Below are 25,372 nucleotides of genomic sequence, written 5' to 3' on the forward strand. Positions count from 1 at the left end.
AATATCAAGGCACAGACAGAAGATAAAATACGGAGAGTCACAATATGCTACTTCTACCACCCATAAAAGAGACTGTGCTGCTCACAATCCATCCCCCCTCTTCTCCATGAGAGAGCAGCTGGATGTACAGCTGCGCGTTTTCAGGCCTGAGACTCAAAGTAAGGGCAATAGGAATCCGTGACAATATTACCCTGTCTGTTTCCATTTTCTGGTGGACATATTGTTGGTTGCTCAAACAACTGATCAAGTCACTACACTTCAGCCTCCCACCCATCATAAACCTTTCTCCCTTACTCTCAGAAATATTGTGCAAAATACAACCTGCAGCAATAAAATTAGGCAAGTTTTTTTTTCAACCTATTGCACAAATAGCTCCATCCTCCTTTCAGATGGCCAAATGCCCACTCCACTGTCATTCAGCAACTCAACCGTAGTTAAGTACTTCCTCCTGTGAATGGCTTCATTAGCTAGGGAAACAGAGGATAAGCTGGGTTTCCCAGGATAACCATCTCCACAGTATTAATGTGGAGCATTATGGAGTCCTGGGGCAAACTGTCCTTTATTCAGTAAGATATATACAGCTGAGTTCGGAAAGATCCTGTCAACGTGGACCTTTCCAAACCACCCTGCCATGGGGGACAGTCAGCCCCTGGAGTACCCCGGAGAAATAACCCGTTTCTGTTTGTGAATTCTGAGTCCTGGTGCAGAGGGTAAATGATAGGGATGGGGTCTCATCAATTGCCCTCATACAATTTGGGAACTCCATTTGTGCACAACCATCAATAATCTCCTGAGCCAAGCTTTATAACCTATTGCAACACACCTGCATGACAATGGCCCCAACAGCTGATCTCCCTATGCCAAATTGGTTGGCTATGGACTAGTAACATTCAGGGGCAACCAGCTCCAGATGTCAATGGTGACCCACTTCTCAATAGGTATAGGGTACCACATGTTGACGCTGCCCCTGCAGCTCCAGGACTAGTTCAGCACATATCTCAAAAAAGATTGCCTTTGCCATCCTGAAATTCTCTCGCCAGTGCTAGTCATCCCAGATCTGCAGAGAGATCCTTTCCCAGCAGTCAACGCTGGTTTCCTGAGGCCAGAAACAGCACTGTACCGTGTGAAGCTGCTCTATGAGCGGCACCTGTAGTAGCAGTTGCTTGTTGTTGTCCTCTTCTTCCTTGTCCACATTCTCCTTCCTCCGCCACTGAAGCTGCTGCTGTTGCTGGAGGAGCTACTGCTGCAGCCACGCTATCTGCTCAGTGGTGTGGCAGGAAAAGTCTAAAACCAAACACACCTGGCTTCAAGAGCGGATGTATAGCCCAGCAGTCTGGGAAGGGGGTGATTGTTACGCAGGGAAATAGAAAGGACAGTAGATGAGAGACTAAAAGTCAGTGTGGGTTGGGAGGTTTGGGAAGAATTAGATGGAGAGGGAGGAAGAAGAGCTGAGGGTAAAAGTGCATTTTGAATAGAAATTGGAATTGACAAGGTTTAAATAAAACTCGAGAACTGAAAGGGATAGGAAGAGTTATTAGGTTAGCAGCAACTTGTGCATGGGTATGGATTGGAGTTAAACCAATTGGAATTAATATTAGAACCATTGGAGTTAATATTTAACATTCTTGAAGTTCGAGGGTTAGAGAAGTTCATATTGGGCAAAGGAGCTAGGAGGTTTTTTTGTGTTTAAAAATATTTATATTTGTGTCTTGTCTGTATTTTGTATATCTTTTCCCTGTCTCTGTATAGTGCTCATTTTAATTCTAAGGGACCTATCTTTTCATTTGTCTTTAAAGTTTGTAATAAACTTCAGAGCACTGTTGATCTGATCCAGCAAAGCACCTAAGCACATGCTTAACTTTAAATCTGTGAGTCGTCCCACTGGAAATTAAATTGATGGCCCTCTGCTTTGAATGCCTCATTACCACATAGACAGATCTTGTGACTATTTTCTCCAGTATTAAAACTGATCTCAATTGTCAAATTAGAACACAGTGAGAGAGGCTCTCTAAGATACCTAGTGCCCAAACCATAAAAAGCTTTATAGACTAAAACGAATATCTATAATTACAGCTGATATAAACTGGTAGCTAGTGCAGTCTGTGGAGCAGAGGCACCCAGTGTGGAGAGGTTGGCTTATGCACTGAAGCATGACAGTTTATCCAAAACTCTCTGCTTTTTCAATATTTACTTTAAAATCTGTATATTCTTGTTTGTACATATAAATATACAAAATTTCTGTCCTGGTGAGCTCTTGAGTTCTTCAAGGTAATTGTGCATTGTGGGAAAAAGTAATCAGCACTGTTCAATTTAATTGACTCTCCCCTTGTTCTTGTGTTGTGAGAGGGTGAACAGAAGTTCTTGATCTACCTTTCCTATACCATTACTTATTTTGTATACTATTATGTCCTTCTTATTTGTCTCCTCTTTAAGAAGACCATTGTATAACTCCCTTAGAATGGGTTGATGCATCAGATTTTTTTTCTCTTTAATCACCTGGCAAACTTTTAGAATAATTTGACTTTGTGTCTAGATATTCAGAGAAATCTTGGAAAAACTGAATACAGTTTTCTAGGTACTTCATGACCCATTAATTCTAAGCAACCTGTAACACCCACTACGGGGTTGGAATTGAGAAATCTCATTATAATTACTTTTGGTTGCAGGGGGCTAATTGCTTTGGGCCCAGGTTCTGGTGCACCTTTCCTATGGCTAGGTTTACACTAGGGCAGGTTCCCAGACTTGGTTTGCAGCTTGTTCAAGGTAAGCTCCCAGGTTTGCCGTTCCCTGCCAATAGGAGCTGCAGGAAGTGGTGGCCATTCGCGGGGAACGGCGAAACGCAGCCACTGGGAGCTGCAAGCGGCCATACCTGCGGACGCTCAGGTAAACAAAGCGTCTCATGGCCCACCAGGGGCTTACCCTGAACAAGCCGCGAACCAAGTTTGGGAACCCCTGTACTAGGGATTTCTGCCGGAATAGCAATGTTGGTCAGGAATGTGAAGAGTTGTGATCCCTGACCAGCCAGAGCTGTGCTGGCAGGAGGACCTAGTGTGGAAGCAGCTATACCAGCAAAGCTGCGCTTTTACTGGCATAGCTTGTTTCACTCATAGGGATAGTTTTATTGCCTGGCATAGCTTTGCCAGGTTAGCTGCATCCGTATTAGGAGTGCTTTGCTGGTATAGTATGCTGTATTCCTATCCTGATAAAGTGCTTCTAGTGTTGTAGACATGACCTATGTTTAGTTTTCTCTTTTCTGTTTGTGATGGGAGTTTTCTCTGAGTAGGAAGTGTACGCTTTAGATCAACTGTAGTAAAACATATATACTGACAAATTTTGCAGAGGAGGCTGGAACCGTTTCTATTATTTTTCCCCTGTTTAGTTATTTGTGCTATGCTTATCACTGTAATAACTGCCAATCTTACGTATACCATAAATTGAGCTCAACCTCAATTAAATTTCCTAAAAAAATGCTTGTATATATGATAATTAATTCTGCCATCTAATCCATATAGTTTGTTAAATACTAACACTGGGCATGAACAAAAGTCCACTGAAGTCAATAGAAGTCTTTTCACAGACTTCAGTGGGCTTAGGATCATATCCAGTGTGCTCAGCACTGTATAGGCCATGGACTAGACAAGGTCTTTTTTGAGGTGCATACAGTCTAAATCAACAAGCAATATACAACTCACACCCATCTCAGAGCTGGATAAACTTGAAATGCATGGTTTTCATGATATTGCTTGATGAATATCTTTTAAAAACTTTTTGCATTAATTCTAGAAAGCCAATAAAGTAGATAATACTCTGCTTTTAAGTATGGCTCTGAAACACAACAAATAGGGCTGGGTTCTTGTAGTGCTTAATTCTCACCAAAATAACCATTTGGCTTACAACTTCTTCTGCTGAGGTAGAAGAAGGTTGCTCACAATGGCAAGCTTTTATTTTGGATCTTCAAAGATGCTTACTCAGTGTAAAAAATGTCCCCACATAGAGTTAACACTCTGTCTGCAGTCAGAATCAGATTGGAAGTATTAGCACTCCTGGGACTTTGAGAGGACATCATGTTTGAAAGCATTAAGGAGCAGTACATTTTGAGCCAAAAACTTCCAGTTGTTGACAGCCTTAGAATATAACTCCTGTGGGTGCTGAGGAAAAATAGGCTTGTGTCACAATGTACGCTATCCTTTTTTAAATTCCCCAATATGGAGCTAGGGAGGGTCGCACAATTCACTGCTTTTATGGGCTAAGCTCATTGCATATACCAGGGGATCCTTGTATTCCTCCCTTACCTCCCACAAGCACCCCTGTATGCCTACCTCCCATTCCCTCTATTTCAGGGACTACCTGGAATCACACCCCTCATTGTGCTATGGGCTCTGTGTCCCCCCACTCCCAGTACTCCTCTTCTCTGATTCCAGGGTTCTCAAATCTCTCCCCTATGCCTGGGCTCTCTGCGCTCCCCCCATTCATCCTTTCTTCTCATTCTTATTTATTTCTTTTCTGTCTAAGAAATAAGTTGTTGAGAATGTTGTATGCAGTGTTGTTGTAGCTGTGTTGGTTCCAGGATATTAGAGAGACAAGGTGGGTAACATAATATCTTTTATTTGACCAACTTTTGTTGGTGAGAGAGACAAGCTTTGGAGCATACGTAGCGTTCTTCTTCAGAGTGTTAACATTTTACAGTCAACTGAGATGAAAGGCAGAGGTGTTGTTATGATGGAAGGTCTTAATGGCTCCATCAACCGATTTGTTGATGTATAGACAGTTGCAGACCTGATTACAACTGATGGTCTGCTAACCATATGCTAGGAACTCTGTGCATCCAGTTTTCTGATTTTCACCAAAATGAATAGCGTCCTGCCAACCGATGACTAGAACATTACCTGAAATGTTGGTATTGATTGGATGCAGCATTCAGAAGTTATTGTGTTACAGAGAAATAGAAAAATGCCATCAAGTTGAGTGTGAGATCTGCCAAATTAAGGTTTCTGTGTTGCTAACAGGAAAAAAAAGAGTTTGCTCATTATATAGCTGAATAGACCATGTCTTTTGGTAGTAACACCGCAGATTACGTTAGGTTTTCTTTTATGATATTTCAACTCCTGGTACACCCGTTTCTTTAGAATAAAGTTGTCTTAGCTTCTTTGCCAATGTAATTTGCTGTCACTTGCCATATGCTCCCTGATTAATTCCGCAAGGGCTGTCAGCCTTAGATAATTTAATTTTCTGTGCTTTAAAATGACATTCATTATCGGGACATGAAAAATTCAAATGATTAACTGCAAATTATGACTAATAAAGTGACTATTTTTTGTTTCTAGAGAAAAGCAGAAAGCTGAAGTCAAGGACAGGAAAGTATTAGAAATTTTGCAAGTCAAAGACAGCAAAATACAGGCACTGGAACAGGTTAGTATGTTTTAAATAAGCACATGAAGAATATAGTTGTTATAACTTACTTCTAATCAGTATTTTTTTATTTCTATTTTCTAATGTGTTAAAGTAGATATTTTAGATCACTGTGCTCTAAATTTAGGTTTAGGTCCGAAGGGCCTCAGAGAAGATCTCTTCTTCATATGGTAACACAACAGTTGAGCTCAGATGAGGTGCTTGAACTGATAATCCTTTGGTTTAAGTGGGTATAAGTGTGGACAAGATCTTCTCAGAGAAAGGTTGTCAATTCTAGTTCTTACTTCTCATACTAGTCTGCCAAAGCCTGAATTTGTTAACTTTCAGGTCAATGTGGAAAGCTCATCTTTTTTCTTCCAGTCTTTTTCTGGTAAAATAGACTGTAGGAAATTCTGGTTTGGAAAGGTTTTGAGATGTTTCCTTATTTTTGACAATTGTCCTTTTTTTAATTATATTTGCTGGGATAGCTCATGTTTTCAAATAAATTGGAAGGATAAATGTGCATTAGTTTATATTTGTGGGAGAATGTACCAGACCTAAATGTAGTACCATTTGTGTATTCTAGTGTTAATATTGTGTAGTAATATTTAGCAGCCTAAATCAAATGCTAGGATAAAAGAATAATGATAAAACATACTGGGCATAAACCATTCATTTGTCACTTACATTCTTCACAATTCAATGTTTTAAATTAATAAAGAGAAAGGAAAACTAAGTGTTGAACAAAATCTTTTGTTAAAACTGAGGAACCATAAAAAAGTTGAAGCTATTTTATTTATTTTGATAACTTTTAAGTGCATAGTCAAAACCCTAAGCACTGTATGCAATAATAATAAAATCCAAAATTAGATATTAAAAACGTCCTGCAATAATATCTACCGAATGTAAGAGGACAAAACAGTTCCCTCTTAACCAATCACTCCATAACGCTCAAATCACTACCTTCTCAAAATTCCAGGGGAAAAACAGGCTTTGCAACATAACCCTGAAGATTAATAGGAAAAGACCTTGTGAGATTCAGGGGATGGGATCTTGCTTTTAAATGAAAGGGGCATTGCCTTGCGCCTCTGCTGATTGCAGCTCTGATGATATCATAATGAGAGATAGTCTTTGAGGGTGTGTCTACATTAGCAAAAACTGGACCCATAATTTGCAATTTCTTCAGTGGTAGTAAAGGTGGATAGCCCATTGCAGACAGGGCTCTAGAAATGATACCAACCTGTTGTTTACTCCTGTCAGATTAGTTTCTGCCCCTTCTTCCACTCTGGCCAGCAATGATGGCTGGCTGCTGACCAGACTTCATGCTCCCCACCATCTCTGAGAGACATTATTTCCTGGAGCTCACCCTGGGCTTATATGGCTGTATACCACTCCATACTTAGGACCTTAATGGCACCATCTAGCATTTTATAATAGCTAGCTCATATAGTGCTTCTTTGCATGCTATTATTATTAAACTATTATGTACTGATGTAGTACAACCAACTGATATGTTTGCTTTGTCTTTGTAGACAGTGTAGAAAATATCCATATAAAAAGCACATAAGGGCAAGAGTAAAAGTAGTGAGTATTATAAGCACATGGGAATATCACTTAAAGTACACACTGGACTTGTTGGAGTTTGTTTAATTAATAAATATTTAATTATTTGTGACTGTGACGGGTGTACCAGGTCCTTTGAGGGCCCCTGCTTGTGGTCTCGTGGTCCTACCACATCCCGCCCCAGTAAAAGAGCAGTGAAGGTGGGTCCTCCAGGCCTGCCTAGAAAAGGCTGCAGAGAAGCAGCCCTTCAGAATGCAGTGGGCTCTGTTAAAAGGGCTGCCAGGCCTGAGCAGATCGTTTCCTGGCTGGGACCACAGGTATAAGGAAGGGTGCTCCTTGCTGGAGCTCAAGGGAGAACGAGAAGATGCGTTCTGGTGGCATTGGCATTAGGTGAGGAAGAAGAAGAGTGAACAACTTCAGCCATGATGTAAGGGTGAAGAGGAAGGGGCTACATGGGAAGTAGCCCAGGGAATAGCAACAGCAACTATTAAAGGAAGCAGCATGTGACAGTTATTTATAGGGTCCCTGGGTTGGGACCTGGAGTAATGGGCGGGCCCAGGTCCCCACCACCGGCCACTTAGTGGCCTAAGCCCCAAGGAGGGGATAAGACTCTGCATTAAAAGCACAAAAAAAGGGTCTGGAAATTTAAACGGGCACAGGAACGGGGCTGAAGACCCTAAAAAGGGCCAACCATTTGTTGAACTTTGTTACCCCAGAAGTGGGCTGAATTTGAAGGGGTGACCTGGCTGGAGAGCTGGGGCAATAAAACCTGATAAAGTCAAAGTACACCGCTGTGTACCAGGGTAGGCAAGGCTTTAAAGCTAGCCCAGAGAGGCATAAGAACCGAGCCCAGAGACAGAGCTACAGGCATTAACAAGAGCACAGACAGGCCCTTTTGGACCTTTTACCCCGGATGGGGTTCATCCATCTATTAACTGAGTGACTTAGCCAGGGGGCTGAAACCCTGAAGATCCGCCTGATGAGGGCAAAAGCCAACAGGTGGCACTGGAAGCAGAGAACGGGAGGAGTACAAGACTGTACTCAGCTGACAGTAGGTGCTCACGAGAGGTGAGTGCTCACCATCTCAGTGACTGTTTATAATTAGTGCTTTAGTTGGTACATTTTCTTCTTTCTTTTCTTGCACATTTCTCAGGTGTTCAATAAAACAAGTATTCCTTATTTTCCCTCCCCCACCCAATGCATTGTAACATGGTGCTGCAGGGCCCTCTTGGCTCCTGCACCTGTTGGGCTGATAAAGTCACTCGGAGACCCTGGGTTCAGTAACCACCAGTGCAGTTTATTTACCGGTTTTGCTCCCACCACCTTTTCACCATACAAGCCCTTTACTGTCTGTGGGAGGGGAGAGCTACCTCCCTGCTTCCACTCCCTGCCTTTTCCCTTTCTTCCTGTTCCCCCACTGGCTTTCCTCACCTGAGGCTTTTATGCAGCCCCAGGCTAATCAGGCTGGCAGCTGTTTCCCCTTTGCCAATCAGGCACAGGTTTCTCTAGGCAGCTCCAATCTACCTCCCTTAATTGGAACTGGCATGACAGAGGGCTGGCTCAGGTGTTCTGGCTGAGCACCTTGTCACATGCATTTAATGAATCATGGAATAATATATCAGTGTTAGAAACAGAATTTTCTATATTTTTCTCAAAGTAAACTCAATATAAAATCCAGGTAGATAATGTAAAACTTTCACCATAAGAGGTTCTCAAATGGTCATAATGAGGGAAAACGTCTGCTTGGTCATGTAATAGCGATTGTGATACATATTTCACTAGATTACGTCTGTGGAGTGATTTGCAAAGACTGTGGAATAATGTTGAGGACTTTATGATTCAGCTCATTGTTACAGTGAAAGTTATTTTAAAATGGGAGTAAAAGAATATGTTTGAGGGGCACACCCTCACTCTGGTGGAGAAAAAACTCACGGCCTCTTGTGCGCTCATTCAGCCATAACAAAAGGTGCAATTGTAAGGTTTGCGCTGCCTGGAGTGGGGAGCTTAACAAGGGAAATCCTGCCATAGGAAGGGGCAGTGAACAGGAAGAAGACCGCTGCACCTCAGGCTACTGACCACAGAGACCAAGTGGGAGACAGTTGTGGGTCCCACCATCATGGAAAGTGCATGGGCCAGTGATCAAGCAAGGTGCCCCAAGAAGAGAGGCCGGACATAGGTCCTAATTAAAGATTTTAGACCAGCTGCTGAGCCAAACCCTAATGGGCAGACCCCAGAAAAACTGTCTAAGTGACAGGCCACCTTTGCCTCTCTTTTCATTTATTCTCTTCTCTCGCAAGGGGAAGAGAGAAAAGGACCTTTCTCTTGTTTGTTTTGTTTGGAAAGTCTTTGGGATGCTATAAATGGGACAGACTTTGTAAACCAATTGGATTGGGATCCGATAGGGATTTAGGTAGGCCCCAACTCCACAACATCACTATAAGGTTAACATCAAACTGATTAGCCAAGAAATTCTAGCCCAGACAAGACATCCAGAGCCTCCTGGTACCAACTTCCGCTCGGCGTTTACTTTGGGACTGGTGGTACCCCCTCACACACCAGGTATGCAGAGCTTATGTGTTCCACTAGGGAGTCACTCCAGCATTCCTCTTTGTGGGAAATAGCTGGAACTTCCTCCTGACCCCACGGAAAAGGAAGATTACAAGTTCTGATGGTACCAACAAGATTTTCTAGTTCATCTCTCAATGAATCAGTCACTGGCATCTCTGTTCCGTCCAGATGACTGTAATTGGTTCCAAGAATTATTGCATGGAGTGGCAGAGGAGCACTAGATCTCCCTAAAGGAGGTCCAGGACCCTCAACACAACTCTTGGATATTCTGCAAACTACTGGATTCGGTTGACTAGCACTTCCAGTTAATGAAGCTATTCTGGATCTGCTGGAGCAGTCTGGCATACACCAACCACATACGTTCCCACCCACAAGAAGGCAGAGAAACGCTTTTTTGTTCCGGCCAAGAAAGCAGAATTTCTCCTTACCCATACCCCACCTAAATCTCTAGTTGTACAGGTTACCACGGAGACAACATCCAAAATCCACAATCCACTTGTTCTGACAAGGAGATTAAATATCTAGACTTGTTGGGAAGAAAGGTCTTCACGTCCATTAGCCTTCAGTTCAGAATACCAAACTATCAAGTGGTGTTGGCTAAAGAGGGCTATCTGAACTTTTCCAAGTTCACAGACTTTGTAGACAAGCTGCCACAGCAAGACAGAACTCACTTCCAAGCTCTTATTGAAATAGGTAAGCTGGTGGCTAGAACTGCACTTCAGTCAGCAGCACATACAGCAGACACATCATCCAGGTCAATGGCAATGGCCATGGTAATGTGCCATGTGTCTTGGCTACATGTATCAGGATTTCCCAGACGGGGTCCAAAACACAGTGGAGGCCTTGCCCTTCAATGAAACCCACCATTTCAGTGAAAAGACATGAGCACTTACATACTCTGAAGAATTCCAGGGCTACCCTCCACTCCCTGAGAGTAGAAACACCATCACCAGGGCTCAGTTTGTAATGAAAGGGTGCCAGGGCTCAAGCAATTAGGTGTTTGGGCTCAGGCAATTTTTCTACTTTCATATCTTTTACTTCCACCCAGAGGTGCCAGAGCAATGAACTGCCAAGCCTATATGTGCCGGGGCTCAGCACTGGCAAGCCCTGGCATAAATTAAGCACTGACCATCACCAAAAAGAAAATATCACAGGCAACGCTCCAAACCTAGACTGGTGACTCAACAGTTTTATCATCAGTGATCTTACACTCCTCCTTGTAAGAGACAAAGAGCAGAGAAGTTTTATTTCCCTGCATCTCCCACATTTCAGCACCAGCTCAACCCTGTCCCCCAGCTAAAAGATATTTTTGATGGGAGTTGGACAGCTGCAAACTGTCAAGGATGCCACCATTATCCAACCCCCACATATCATTTGGGGGATGTTGAGCACTCTTTTTCCACAACTGGAGTGTTATAACAATAGTTAAGTGGGTATTAGACATCATTCAATCTAACTACGCAATCGAGTTTCCTTCCCTGCCTTCTCCAAAACCTGCATCTCCCCCCACACCAAAAAAAAAGAAAAAAACAAAAAAGGGTGTTCTGGGCCTTCATAGTAGAATCACTACTTAATCCTTGTGGGCTCGGGTGTCTTATATGGAGTGTCATTATTCTTAAAGCAGTAGTTTTGTCTCATACAGTCATTGCATCTCTAGTGGCCTGTAGCACTGCAGGCATTCCCCACTGTGGCGCCTCCTGCTGGTCGTCCGGGAATTAGCACAGTTCCAGCCTCGGAGTGCCTCCTGCTGTCTGGTGTCTTCCTACGGTGCCTGCTTCCTCCTGATCTCCACCACTTATAGGACTTTAGGCACTGTGTCCCTCCAGGCCCCACAGCAATGCCCCCACACTTGGGTCTCCCCGCCCTGGTGAACCCTAATCCCCTAAACCCACTTCGCCTCAGTGACCCACTGTTAGTCCTCATCTAGCCCCTTCCCTCAGGGGCAAACTGGAATCTGAAGTGGCCACTCATCATCTGCAAGGGGGTTTGGACCTTCTGGCTTTCCATCCCCTACAGCCCTAGTACCTCCCCTGGCCTTTAGCAAGGCCTCAGCCTGGGGACTCACCAGGCCAGAGCTCCTCAGCTCTGCCTGCCTTTCCCCAGCCCTGCTTTGTCTCAGGTTCCCCTCTTGCTCTCCCAGGCAGCCTGGTCCTCTCTGCTCCTCAGCTGGAGCAAGAGTCTTCTCTTACTCCCTCAGCCTGCCCTTTTATCAGGGTCAGCTGGATCCTAATTGGGTGTGGCCACACCTGTGGCTGTTTACCCAACCAGCCTCCCTTGGCTGCATTTAATCCCTTCCTAACCGGAGCAGGGTGACTGCCCCGCTACATGGCCCATCTTACACAAAGGTTGGAAAAGATAGGATCGTGTATGCTAAAAATTCCTTCCAATACTATTGTTGAATTTCCACCTTTGTCAGTATATTGATCAATAGTTTTCCTTCATGCTGCTTCCCCAGTCTTAGGAAGGCCAGGCATGTTTTGAATTCTATCTTAAAGGTAAACTGCAAGCAGTAATAAATGGGTATGTGTGCTGCCTTTTACTATTTTTTCGTTCTGTGAAGATGAGCTTACCGAGGGGTTTTTTTTAAGTTGTTTACTATTAGAAATGTTCATTGTAAAAAACCAGACAAATTAAAAAAACTTCTTAATTGTTATACACCGTAAAGGTACTTTAAAGGGCATAGACACACACTTTTTATTTTGCTTTCCAGTTGAACCTAAAATATCTCTGTTCATGTTTTTGTGGACAAACCCGATTAGTAATCATGCCATAGTTTTTGGGTTTCTTTGACACAAAATAAGTCACCCTGTTATTCAGTTTCAGATTCAAGATTTCTGAAGAACATTCATATTGATCGTTCTGCACACTTTTATCAAACATTAGTGTTATGTTACAGATCCACATTTCTCTCCCACTTGATTGCAGAAAGACCTTATGGTCATATAAACATACCTCCAAGTGTCTTTTTTTTTTTTTTCCTCCTCAAGAAAAAGGATGTGATACCTTGGTGAAATGGATCAGCTACTTTCCTGCCATAAGCTGTTGTTCTTTTGAAGGCTGTATTCTGTACAAATCTATCTCCAACTTCCCTTTTCCCTTCCAGTGTTGTCTCCTAAGAATGTCATTAAGAATTTTACAAAATTAAACTGATCGTTTAGTGTGGGTGCGTGTGTGCATATCCATATGCATTTTGGGATTAATAACGAGAATTATTGCCATACATTGAGGGTTCATCAGTTGGAAGCAACAGAGGAGGAGAAAGACCTGTGTGTATTAGTTGATCACAGGATAACTGAGAGCCACCAATGTAGTGCAGCTGTGAAAAAGGCAAGTCAGATCCTAGGATGTATTTCCAGTAGAGTTAGCGAAATATTAATCCCATTGTACAAGGCACTGGTAAGACTTCATCTGAATATTATATACAGTCCTGGTCACTCATGCTCAGATGATGAAGAGTGACTAATTCAGACTGGAACAGGTATAGAGAAGGGCTACTAGTATGATCAGGTGAATAGAAAGCCTATTTTATAAGAGGAGACTAAAAGAGGTTGCCTTGTTTAGCCTAACAAAACAAGGGCTGAGAGGGGATTGCTCTCTGAATATACTGAAGGGTAAAGACCTGCTTGGAGAAGAGCTATTTAAGCTAAAGGACAGTGTTGGCACATGTCTGTAAACTGGCCATGAATAAATTTAGGCTGGAAATTAGAATAAGTTTTCTAACTACCTGAAGAGTGAGGTTCTGGAACAGCCTTTCAATGGGAGCAGTTGGGGCAGAACACTTACCTAGTTTTACGATGGAGCTTGATAAAATTTATGAATGGGATTGTCTTACGGAGTTGCATGTTATAGCAGGGGACTGGATTTGATAACCCAGAAAGTCCCTTCTAGTCCTGTGTCCCCATGTGGCCACTTTTGCTGCCTTCAGTTGTTACTCATAGAAATGTCTGGAACACATTAGAAACACTGTGACACAAGAGTGTAGTTCTATTTAGAATATTAGCTTCAAAGGACAATAGGAGAGCAGTAATTCTGCCTTTCTGCAACTCGTGCTGGTGTTTCAATAAATTGAATTAAAATATGTTCACTTGTTTTTCTGAGAAGATGGAAATTAAAATTGCATAAAAGTGGCATTAAACCTTTTCCCTCTCTTTTATAATATTATTTAATTAGCTTTCAATTTTGATTTGAAGAGACTAAAGCTAATCTTTTTGTCCTAGACCTTGTAACATTTCAAAACCTTATCAACCAATTATACTCCAGAGGGGTTAAAATAGTACTAGCTTGCCTAATTATCAGCACTTGAAAACCTTCAGCTTGCTGTGCAAATCTATATTAAAGCTGCTTTAATGGGTCCAATTGAAAGAAAAATAATTCTACCTTCAAATATAAATTAACATTAATAAATTTCATTCTTAATTTTTACTTTCTCTCTTTATTGAATTTATTATTCTTTGTAACAGAATACTTGGTTAAATTGAGAGATGTATACAAAAGTGATGTTTGTGGTTTTAACATTTTATTTCATATAGAGTGCAGTCTTAATTATTCAAATGTAAGGGGGACATGATGGATAAATGAGAGTCACTAGTGGTGAGAGTCTACAGGTCTTACAATGCTTCAGGAAAAAGTTTCTCATTCAGAGCTTATAAACTCTATAGGCTTATCTGTTTAAGAATGTTAATACGTATATTTTTCTACATAAAAATCTTTATGCGCCTGCTATTCGTAGAATACTTATCAGGAGGAGATGATGCAGGAAATCTAGTCCCTCTTGGCAAAGAGAGCCAATGGGCTTATACCACTGGGAGAGAGGGATTTATTCCAAGTACAGTAAGAGCTTTGTTATCCAGCATGTTGGGGGCACAGGGGTGTTGGTAAGTCAAAAATTACAGTTAACTAAGAGGGAGGGAGTTTGGGTGCAGGGGGGGTTCTGGGGTGCTGGGTCCGGGCAGTGCTCACCTCAGGGGGCTCCCCATAAGTGGCCACATGTCCAGAGAGGCATGGCCAGGCGGCTCTGTGCGCTGCCTCTGCCTGAAGTCACCGCCCCCACAGGTCCCATTGGCCGAGGTCAATGCTCCTAGGCAGAGGTGTAGCCAGGCAGCTCTGTGCACAGTCTCCGCCTGCAGAGGCCACCCCTGAAGTTCCCATTGGCCACGATCCCTGGCCAATGGAGCTGCAGAGCCAGCACTCAGGAGGGGACTTGGGGTGGGGGTTGGGTATGGGAGGAGACTCGGGGCAGAGGGTTGGGGTGTGGGAGGGGTTTTGAGGTGCTGGGTCTCGGCGGTGCTCACCTCAGGCGGCTTCATGCAAGCATCCACATGTCCAGAGAGGTGCAGCCAGGCGGCTCTGTGCGCTGCCTCTGGCTGAAGTCACCGCCCCCACAGGTCCCATTGGCCGAGGTCAATGCTTCTAGGTAGAGGTGCGGCCAGGCGGCTCTGAGCGCTGTCTCCGCCTGCAGAGGCCACCCTTGCAGCTCCCATTGGCTGTGGTCCCTGGCTAATGTGAGCTGCAGAGCAGCACTCTCGGTGGGGGAGGGGCAGCACAGCCCTGTGGCCGTTCCTCCACCTAGGAGCATTGACTGTGGCCAGTGGGAGCTGCAGGGAGGACGCCTGCCGGCAGATGCAGTGCACAGAACCACCTGGCTGCACCTCTCTGGACATGTCGCCGCTTGCAGGGAGCCACCCAAGGTGAGCGCTGCCCAGATCCACGCCCCCTCCACACCCAAACTCCCTCCCAGAGCCCGTGCCCCGCACCCCATTTCAAAATGCCTGTTTTAGAGCTATCCGGTTTGTAAAGTGCTGGATAACACAGCTTTTCCTGTACTACTCGATAGTTAAGAAGACATGATGAATCTAGCTTATCCAGAGTCTCAGAACAGTGAATCTGTATTTGTTCAAGATAAAATCTAATATAGTTATGCTGAGAACCATCATACATCTACCAGAGGAATGTATCTGTTTCTGATCTCCAAAGCATGCAGATGTGTAAATGTGTGTAGGGATACATCCAGTATTTAAGAAGAATCTCCGATTTTTCACGGAGATACAGCACTTCTGATTTCATGTTTTGCCTTTGGGCCTCGTGTTGGAAAGCTGCATGTTTTCATGAAATGCTTGTCAGTAGTTGCTGGACAGGCTGAGAGGTCATGTGTGCCACTTCTTGGGCAGATAGCTGATCAAAGACACCATATTGGTTCATGCTTAAAAATTAATCTGTAACTCCACTGAAGTTGCTTGAGAGCATGATAGTTATATACTCAATGAGCTCTGTCTATTTTGCTTAACAAAGAAAAGGTTAAAGTGGTGCCTTGATCATAGTTTAAAAGAACCTACATGGGGAACAAACATTTGATAATGGGCTCTTCAGTCTAGCAGGCATAATAAGATCTTCACACTGGAAATAAGGCATACATTTTTAAAGTGAGGGTAATTAACCATTTGAACAATTTAGCAAGGATTGTGGTGGAGTCTACATTTCTGGCAATTTTTAAACCAAGATTGGATTTGTTTTTAGAAGATATGCTCTAGTTCAAAAGGAATTTTGGGGGGGAAGTTCTGTGGCCTGTGTTGTGGAGGAGGTCAGAGAAGATGACCACAATGGCCCCTTCTGGCGGGGAAGTTCTGTGGCCTGTGTTGTGGAGGAGGTCAGAGAAGATGACCACAATGGCCCCTTCTGGCCTTGGAATCTATGAAAAACTACCGAAAGTCATAATTTGTTTCCAGCAGACAATTGGAATATGCTGCAGTCTTGTTAAATAGCTCAGTTGAGGTGGCATATTATGCAGATGACACAAAATTAATTAGGTTAGTCAACTCCAGAGAAGACTATGAGAAACTTTAGAGGAATCTAATCAAGTTAGATGAATGGGCAATATGTCAGCTAAAATTCAGTATTAATGAATGCAAAGTAATGTACATTGGAGGGAAAATTTTTCTGTATTCAGACTTGTTACATGATTCTAAATTAGCTGTATCAACTTAGGAAAAGGACCTGCGCATCATTGTGGACAGCTGAATAAAAATTTGTTTTTGGTGCACCTGTGGTCAAAAAAGCAAACAAAATATTTGGATAAAGTATAATACAGGAACTATCATAATGCCGTTATAAATCAATAGCTTCCATTAGAGAATTCGAGAATGCTGTTTTTCTAGTCCCTCATCTCAAAAGGACATTGTCAAATTAGAGGTGTTTCAGAGAAAGGCAACGGAAATTATTAGAAGGATGGAAAAACTTTCATGAAGAAATAGTAATGACCAGGATTGTTTACCATAGAAAGAAGATGAATAAGAAGAACCATGATACAAGCATATACAATAATGAATGGTATAGAGAAGACCGATCAAGAGCTTCTTTTCTCTGTGACTCATAACACCTGGACAAGTTTCTTTCAATGAAATTAAAAGGTAGCAAATTCAGAACTGCTAAAAGGAAATAATTTTTCACACAGTGTATAATTTAAGTGGATCCCAAATGCCAAGAATATCGTGGAGGCCAAAAAATTAGCAAGATTAAAAAAGGAATTGAATATTTATATGGATAAAAAGAATATCCAGAGTTCTAATACTTAATGCAAAAATAAAATAAAGTAAAAAAGAGGCTTTGCAGAGATACAAAACCTCATGCTTCAGGGTTTAAGCCAGTCTCTAATTATTAAACAATTAGATGAAACTTTCATGGGGACAGATTATCCCACATCTCCTAACTGCCAGGTTTTTACCTTCTTCAGAAGCAACTGGTGCTAGCCATCATCAGAGACAGGATACTGAATTAGAGATTGTAAATTAGAAGGACCTCTGTTCTGATGCAGGATGGCAATTCCTATTCTGCCTCAGGACAGGGTCGAAGACATCACCAATGTAAGGAAGAGGACTTTTTACATCCAGAAGGTTTATGCTATGCTATGAATCTCAGATTTGATGTGTGCAACTTATTTATAATACCCATGGTACATTTCTACTTGAGACCTCCTCAGTGGACCCTGCAGTCCTAGTGGAAGCAACCAAGAGAGCAGTTCTCTTGTTGTATCCAGGTATCTGATGACCTCCCGGCTTGCAGGCAGGGTAGTAAAATAGTGCAATTAAGAATGAACTTCTAAAAACCTTAACTGATCACAAAAGTATCCAAAGATGGGAAGCCCATCCAGTGGGGCCGTCTAAGAAACTTTGGTCTGTCCAGGAACAACAGCTGCACATAAATATTCCGGAGATGTGGACAGTCCTTAATGCTTGAAGGAATTTCAGAGAGCTAGTATTCCAAAAAGTGATCCTAGTGCAAACAGAGAATCAGGCCACCATATTTTATACAAAGAAGCAGGGAGGCACTAAGTTGCACATCCTGTGTTGGGAAGCCCTGTAGATGTGGGATGAATTCCGTCTCAGGAGATACCCCTTGTCATGTATTTAGCGTGGGGGTGGGGTGGGGGGGAATAGATCATGACTGCAGAGAGCTTGAATTGGTCCATGCTTTAGATTCTTATTAGAGGCCTCTGGATCAGGAAGTAATTGATCAGATTTTTTGGGGGATGGAGGGCATCTGAGGTGGATCTGTTCTCCTCCTACCTGAATAAGAAGCCACTGGTCTTTAGCTCAGCACCAAGAAAAAACTGTTCTAGAGAGAGAGACCTTTTCTGTCCACTGGGAAAGGAGGCTTATGAATGCTTATAAAGAGGGACTGTAGCAGGGTGTGGCAGGGCCCCCTTGGCTTCTGCTTCTGCTAGGTTCACAAAGTCACTCTGAGACCCTGGGTTTAGAAACCTCTGGTGCACTTTATTCTCAGGCTTGTTCCCACCATTGTTTCACCAGGTACAAGTAACCCTTCACTGTCTGCAGGCGGGAGGGAGGGGAGAGCTACCTTCCTGTTTCCATTCCCTGCCTTTTCCCTTTCCTTCTGGTCTCCCCTGGCTTCCTTCCCCTGAGGCTTTTATGCAGCCCCAGGCAAATTAGGTAGCAACTGTCTCCCTCCCCCAGTTAGGGCCAGGTTATCTCCAGCCTGCTCTAATTTATTCCTCTAATGAGGAGCAGGCATGATAGAGGGCTGAGTCTGCAACCCTTTGCCCAGCACTTTGTCACAGGGACACACGCTGCCGGTGCCACCTAGATGTTGGGTAGAGGTATGACTGTTTGACTTCTTCCTGGATTACCTGAAAGGTGAAGGTGATCAGTGTCTCTCCAGTCCCTTCATCTTGAAGTTTGTGGGGTTTGACACTTTTGAAATTCCCCATTTGTAGTAGTATACTAATTAATGTGGTTTTGACAAAACTGATGAAAACTCCTTTTGAGCCACTGAATTGTTATCTCAAGTTTCTTACACGTAAAGTAGTTTTCCTGATGACAATAACTTCAGCTCATAGAATGAATGAGCATCAGGCCCCGGAGATCGAAGCATTTTACAAGGATGAGATAGTGATGCAAACTCCTCAGACATTTCTTTCCAAACTGGAGTTTCAAATTAATAAGTATATTGTTCTGCCAGTATTTGCTTCATGTATGCATGTTCCTCCCTCTGAGGCGCTGCTTTGTAAGTATGCATAATATTGAAAGGTCCCTGGTTTATACATGGAATGGAGTAAAACCCCTAGGAAGTTGACCAAACTCTGTTTCATTTGCCATCAGTTGAAAGGACAACACTAAAAAGGACTTAACTGGCTGTCCTGAAAGTAAAAGGCTCATGTCAAGGCTCATATGTACTATATGTAAGGGAGCAGTATGATTGCTCAGAGCTCCAGTATGAAACTGGAGAAAAACCTGTTGAGAGACTTTGGGTTAAGTTGAGAGGCCAGAGCAACAAGCATGATGTTGTGGTGGACGTCTGCTATAGACCACCAGACCAGGAGGATGAGGTAGATGAGACTTTTTTCAGACAACTAACAGAAGTTTCAGATCACAGGCCCTGGTTCTCATGGGGAACTTCAGTCACCCTGACATCTGCTGGGAGAGCAATACAGCAGTGCACAGACAATCCAGGAAGTTTTTGGAGAGTGTTGGGGACAACTTCCTGGTGCAAGTGCTGGAGGAACCAACTAGAGGCTTGACCTCTTGACCTGCTGCTCACAAACAGGGAAGAATTGGTAGGGGAAGTAGAAGTGGGTGGCAACCTGGGCAGCAGTGACCATGAGATGGTCGAGTTCAGGATCCTGACACAAAGAAGAAAGGAGAGCAGCAGAATACAGACCCTGGACTTCAGAAAAGCAGGGACTCCTCTGACTCCTTCAGGGAACTGATGGGCAGGATCCCCTGGGAGGCTAATATGCGAGGGAAAGGAATCCAGGAGAGTTGGCTATATTTTAAAGAAGCCTTATTGAGGGTGCAGGAACAAACAATCCCCATGTGCAGAAAGAATAGCAAATATGGCAGGCGACTAGCTTGGCTTAACAGAGAAATCTTCGGTGAGGTTAAACACAAAAAGGAGGCCTACAAGAAGTGGAAACTTGGACAGATGACTAGGGAGGAGTATAAAAATATTGCTTGAGCATGCAGGGGTGTAAGCAGGAAGGCCAAAGTACAATTGAAGTTGCAGCTAGCAAGGGATGTGAAAGGTAACAAGAAGGGTTTCTGCAGGCATGTTAGCAACAAGAAGAAGGTCAGGGAAAGTGTGGGCCCTTACTGAATGGGGGAGGTAACCTAGTGATGATGATGTGGAAAAAGCTGAAGTACTCAATGCTTTTTTTTGCCTCAGTCTTCACAGACCAGGTCAGCTCCCAGACTACTGCACTGGGCAGCACAGTATGGGGAGGAGGTGAGCAGCCCTCAGTGGTGAAAGAACAGGTTAAGGACTATTTAGAAAAGCTGGACATTCACAAGTCCATGGGCCCGGATTGAATGCATCCGAGGGTGCTGAAGGAGTTGGCTAATGTGATTGCAGAGCCATTGGCCATTATCTTTGAAAACTTGTGGTGATTGGGGAGGTCCCAGACGATTGAAAAAAGGCAAATATAGTGCCCATCTTTAAAAAAGGGAAGAAGGAGAACCCGGGAAACTACAGACCAATCAGCCTCACTTAAGTCCCTGGAAAAATCATGGAGCAGGTCCTCAAAGAATCCATTTTGAAGCACTTGGAGTAGAGGAAGGTGATCAGGAACAGTCAACATGGATTAATGAAGGGCAAGTCATGCCTGACCAACCTGATTGCCTTCTATGAAGAGATAACTGGCTCTGTGGATATGGGAAACGTGGTGGATGTGATATATCTTGACTTTAGCAAAGGCTTTTGATATGGTCTCCCACAGTATTCTTGCCAGTAAGTTAAAAAAGTATGGATTGGATGAATGTATTGTAAGGTGGATAGAAAGCTGGCTAGGTCGTTGGGCTCAATGGCTTGATGTCTAGTTGACAGCCAGTATCAAGCGGAGTGCCCCAGGAGTCGGTCCTGGGGCCGGTTTTGTTCAATATCTTCATTAATGATCTGGATGATGGGATGGATTGCACCCTCAGCGAGTTCACGGATGACACTAAGCTGGGGGTGGGGGGTGAGAGAGGTATATATTCTGGAGGGTAGGGATAGGGTCCAGAGTGACCTAGACAAATTGGAGGATTGGGCCAAAAGGCATCTGATGAGGTTCAACAAGGACAAGTGCAGAGTCCTGCACTTAGGACAGAAGAATCCCATGCACTGCTAGATGCTGGGGACTGACTGGCTAAGCAGCAGTTCTGCAGAAAAGGACCTGGGGATTACAGTGGATGAGAAGCTGGATATGAGTCAGCAGTGTACCTGTGTTGCCAAGAAGGCTAACAGCATATTGGGCTGCATTAGTAGGAACATTGCCAGCAGACCGAGGGAAGTGATTATCCCCCTCTATTCAGCATGGATGAGGCCACATCTGGAGTATTGCATCAAGTTTTGGGCCCCCAACTACAGAAAGGATGTGGACAAATTGGGGAGAGTCCAGCAGAGGGCAAGGAAAATGATTAGGGAGCTGGGGCACGTGACTTCTGAGGAGAGGCTGACGGAACTGGGTTTATTTAGTCTGAAGAAGAGATGAGTGAGGGGGGATTTGATAGCAACTTCAGCTGCCTTAAGGGGGGTTCCAAAGAGGATGGAGCTAGGCTGTTTTCAGTGGTGGCAGATGATACAACAAGGAGCAATTGTCTCAAGTTGTAGTGGGGAGGTCTAGGTTGGATATTAGGAAACACTATTTCACTAGGAGGATGGTGAAGTACTGGAATGCATTACCTAGGGAGGTGTTGGAATCTCATTTTTAGAGGTTTTTAAGGCCCAGCTTGACAAAGCCCTGGCTGAGATGATTTAGCTGGGGTTGGTCCTGCTTTGAGCAGAGGGTTGTACTAGTTGACCTCCTGAGGTCTCTTCCAACCCTAATCTTCTATGATTCATATGATCCAAGGCAAAATGATCTCCTCTGCCTGCATCAGGGATGTTTCCATCACAGAGAGTGACAAGATCCTCACTCTGTACATTTAGAAAACATTATTATTTGGATTTTTCTTTTAAAAGGGAATCCTGTTTTAGTGTCTCCTTGTTGTAACACCTAGTTTTGTATGCGAGGAAGCATGGTGTAGTGGAAAGAGCACTGGGCTGGGAGCCAGGAAATTTGGCTTCTGTTCCTGTCTCTGTTACTGACCTGCTGTGTTACCTTAGCTCTGTGCCTCAGTTTCACTTCACACTGTTTGACTGTCTTTACTATTTAGATTAAAAGCTCTTTGGGGCAGGGACTGTCTTTTACTATGTGTTTGTACAGTGTCTAACATGAAAGGGACCAGATCTTGTTTGAGGCATCCAAGCTCTACTGCAATACAAGTAGTTAATAATAAATAATGGTTCTGAGGAAGAAGATGTTGAATTCTCCTGGGCACTCTTCAAGTTCTTATTTCTTCCAGGATGTTTCTTATTTAAATTGGCCCATTTTATTTGAAGATTTTCTTCTTTACTTGCATCTTTAGGTTACCTTGTGTTTATATCTAAGGTTGCTAGGAGGTAATTTTTACCTCTCAATTATTAATACAAACAGACAAACAAAAGAATTCCATTCATGTTGGTACTGGCTTTATTGCAGCTGCTTGTTGAAGTTTCATTCTTATTCTTTTTCTTTGGGACACCCCTCAGGCTACTTACTCTCTGGGACTCCTAGCAAAAGGCACTGGGGAAGAACAAACCCTATAGTGGTATGAACAAAAACAAAACAAAAAACCTTCTCCCTCTTGTTTCTCCCCCTGTGTTTATTGCTCTTTAAAACTGCCAGTGCTACATAAATCTTTACTGCCTAAGGGCTAAAGTGTGGAAGAAAGGAATTTAAAGGGAAAATATACTGTACCAGTAATATTTGTTGCTTTAATGCAACATTTTAATCAGTTGTAGATCATTCAGTCTTCTTTTTTACTTTTTTGAGTTTTACATGGATTTTCTAGTCTCCCTTTGGGAAGAGTCTAGTTCTAAGAGATATGTGTGTGATTCTGTGTGTATACAGACTTAATAAATCTAGGGTTGTCAGGACAGATCTCCATAGATGATTCTCTGAGAAAGGTGAAATTGATGGTCTTTTAATTTAGGTACTGTGTGGAGTTAGAAATATTGCATAACCTCTGTTGGACTCCATTGCAGGTTACATGTAATACATTTGAGAAATTCAAATTTGTAGTGGAGATGTGATAATGTTCAGTGCAAAATGTTCATAATTATGGGAGAAAAAATACTGTCAAAAGAAAATGTTTGTACTACTACCAACACAGGATACTTGTATGTATTAATATTTCAACGATACAACTGAGTATACTGATACAATTGGAAAATTTTATATGTAACCTTCAGTAGCAGAATGGATATACTTAATTTCTAGATCAGCTTCATATGAGAGAGCAATGTACAGATTGGACAGTATAGCAAATGACTTCTACAACATAACGTTTTATGAATTATTTACATCACTTCTTCTATGTACCCTACATCCTGAAATAATTAAATAATCAAATGAAAAGTCATGTGAAAGAGAGCAGATTTTTTTGTTTGATTCTTTTTTTTTCTTTTGGAGAGAGGGAGGGAGGGAGGGATATATGTGTGTGTGACTGGAAATGTTGTTTGTTAAATATGTATATGTACATTTGAATTTCATATAAGAAATTTGCATAAAATCAGTAATACAATTAGAAGAATCACTGTGTAGGAGAACAGAAGAATACAACTAAGAAGTATTATTGGTGTATTTTTTTTGTTTGCTTCCATTTATTTTTATTTTGTAGTGGAAAAGGGCAGAGAAAAAAACCCAAAACTTTAAATATAAGTTGGAGAAAAAGTCTACTCTTACTCTTCTATTTTTTTATCACTTGAAAAAGTTGGAAAAAAGTGAAAATATTGGAGAGGGAGAAAATATGTTCTAAAACTTTCATTTTTTTCCGCTGGAAAAGTGTGTAAGTATTGAAATAAAATTTATATACACACACAGAGAGAGAGAGAGAGAGAGAGAGAGAGAGAGAACAAGAACTACTTGCATATTTAAACTCTTAAAAATCTTTTGAGTTGAATAAAACTGAAATTAAAATTTTGATTTGCTCCAAAATGAATTTTTCATTTTGTTTGTTAGACATTTTCTGTGGAAATATAGAATTTTTAATGCAACATTTTGAATAGAATTTTTTCCATCACTGATTACTTTCATTGTGCTGCTCTGAAAACATGTAAATGCAATTTACAAGTTTTTGGTTGCAGGAAGGAGAGAGTGGGATATCTGGGTAGGGAACTGTTGGACTTTTTGGTATCTGTGAAGGCATAGGAGGTATTTTTTGGTTGTGGTACCCAGGAGGCAGTTGAGCACTTCGTTGCTGGAGATGGGATGCATCTTCCCTTTCCACTACAAGGCATGGAGATGACTTCAATTTTGGAGGAATTAGGGATTTGAATTCCTCCTTTCTCACTCCAGCAACTTTTGATAGCAGTTAGCTAGGCCATTGCAACCTTAGCTCATTATCGGCAATAATGATGGATAAATATGTCAGCTATATATTTCTACTAAAATGATTCTTAGGGATATAGTTGTCATTTGATTTGCCATCATTAGCCCCTACAATTAACCTCTCTTGAGATGAAAAGGAGTAGTTCTGCATCTCTCAGAGCTTTAATTTCTGATATTCTGCAGACTCAGGGAGACCCTATAGCATCAGTGACTTTCTATTCAGATTTAAAAGTTGAGTTAATAGACATCGGGGAAAGAGACAATTAGATTTCTGGAAAACAGTTACACTACTTGAAAAAAAATCTAGAGTTGTCTGGCATTTTGCATGTTTCTTTGTGATGACTAAAGTTATTTCATTTAAGGATAAGCGCTCAGTGATGGTATCTACAGTATGATCTGTTTTGGTAAGTTTCATTAAGATCAAACAGTCCACTGCTTCTGATGCTAATGTGCTAATTTATGTACTGTCATGTTCGAAGACTGACTCCTAACATCAAAGAATTAAGTTATCTGCTCCCACCTCTTTCTTCCTAAGTACTGGTACATTGCATTAAATTCATAGTGGATGAAAATGCAAACTAATTTAAACACCTGTAGTTTGTTTCTTTGTTAACATTAAATATTTACAGAGAATTATGATAACCTACAGTACCCTAGGGCTTGTTGAGCTGTGTTCTCTCACAGCTAATAGAAAAATGAAATTTAAGGTAGATAGTAATTTTTTAAATGTTTCATACCTTGTTTTGTTAAACTGCAAGTTAACATGACACTCTCCTGCCTTTACTGGTTGATTTAACGGAATCTAAACAGCAGTAGTGCTTCCCAGTAAATAATTTGGCATTATCATGGAGGAAATCAATAATGTATTGCATTTTAGCTAAAAATTTGCCATGTGAAAAGAAAACGAGAATGAATTGTGGGACAAATGTGGTCTCAGACATCGAACAAATTGCTCGA

At 42.3% G+C, this 25,372-nt stretch overlaps 1 protein-coding gene across 1 annotated transcript in view; it reads left to right on the top strand.

Moving 5' to 3' along the window:
* CNTLN (centlein) overlaps window positions 1-25,372 on the top strand; it is a 284,448-nt gene that overhangs the window by 43,305 nt on the left and 215,771 nt on the right. Inside the window, exon 3 of the mRNA XM_073345467.2 lies at window positions 5,325-5,409. Coding sequence (XP_073201568.2) covers window positions 5,325-5,409 — 85 coding nt within the window. The remainder of the gene's footprint in view (window positions 1-5,324; window positions 5,410-25,372) is intronic.

The sequence above is a fragment of the Lepidochelys kempii genome, chromosome 5 (genome assembly GCF_965140285.1).
Source record: "Lepidochelys kempii isolate rLepKem1 chromosome 5, rLepKem1.hap1, whole genome shotgun sequence".
Classification (NCBI taxonomy): domain Eukaryota; kingdom Metazoa; phylum Chordata; order Testudines; family Cheloniidae; genus Lepidochelys; species Lepidochelys kempii.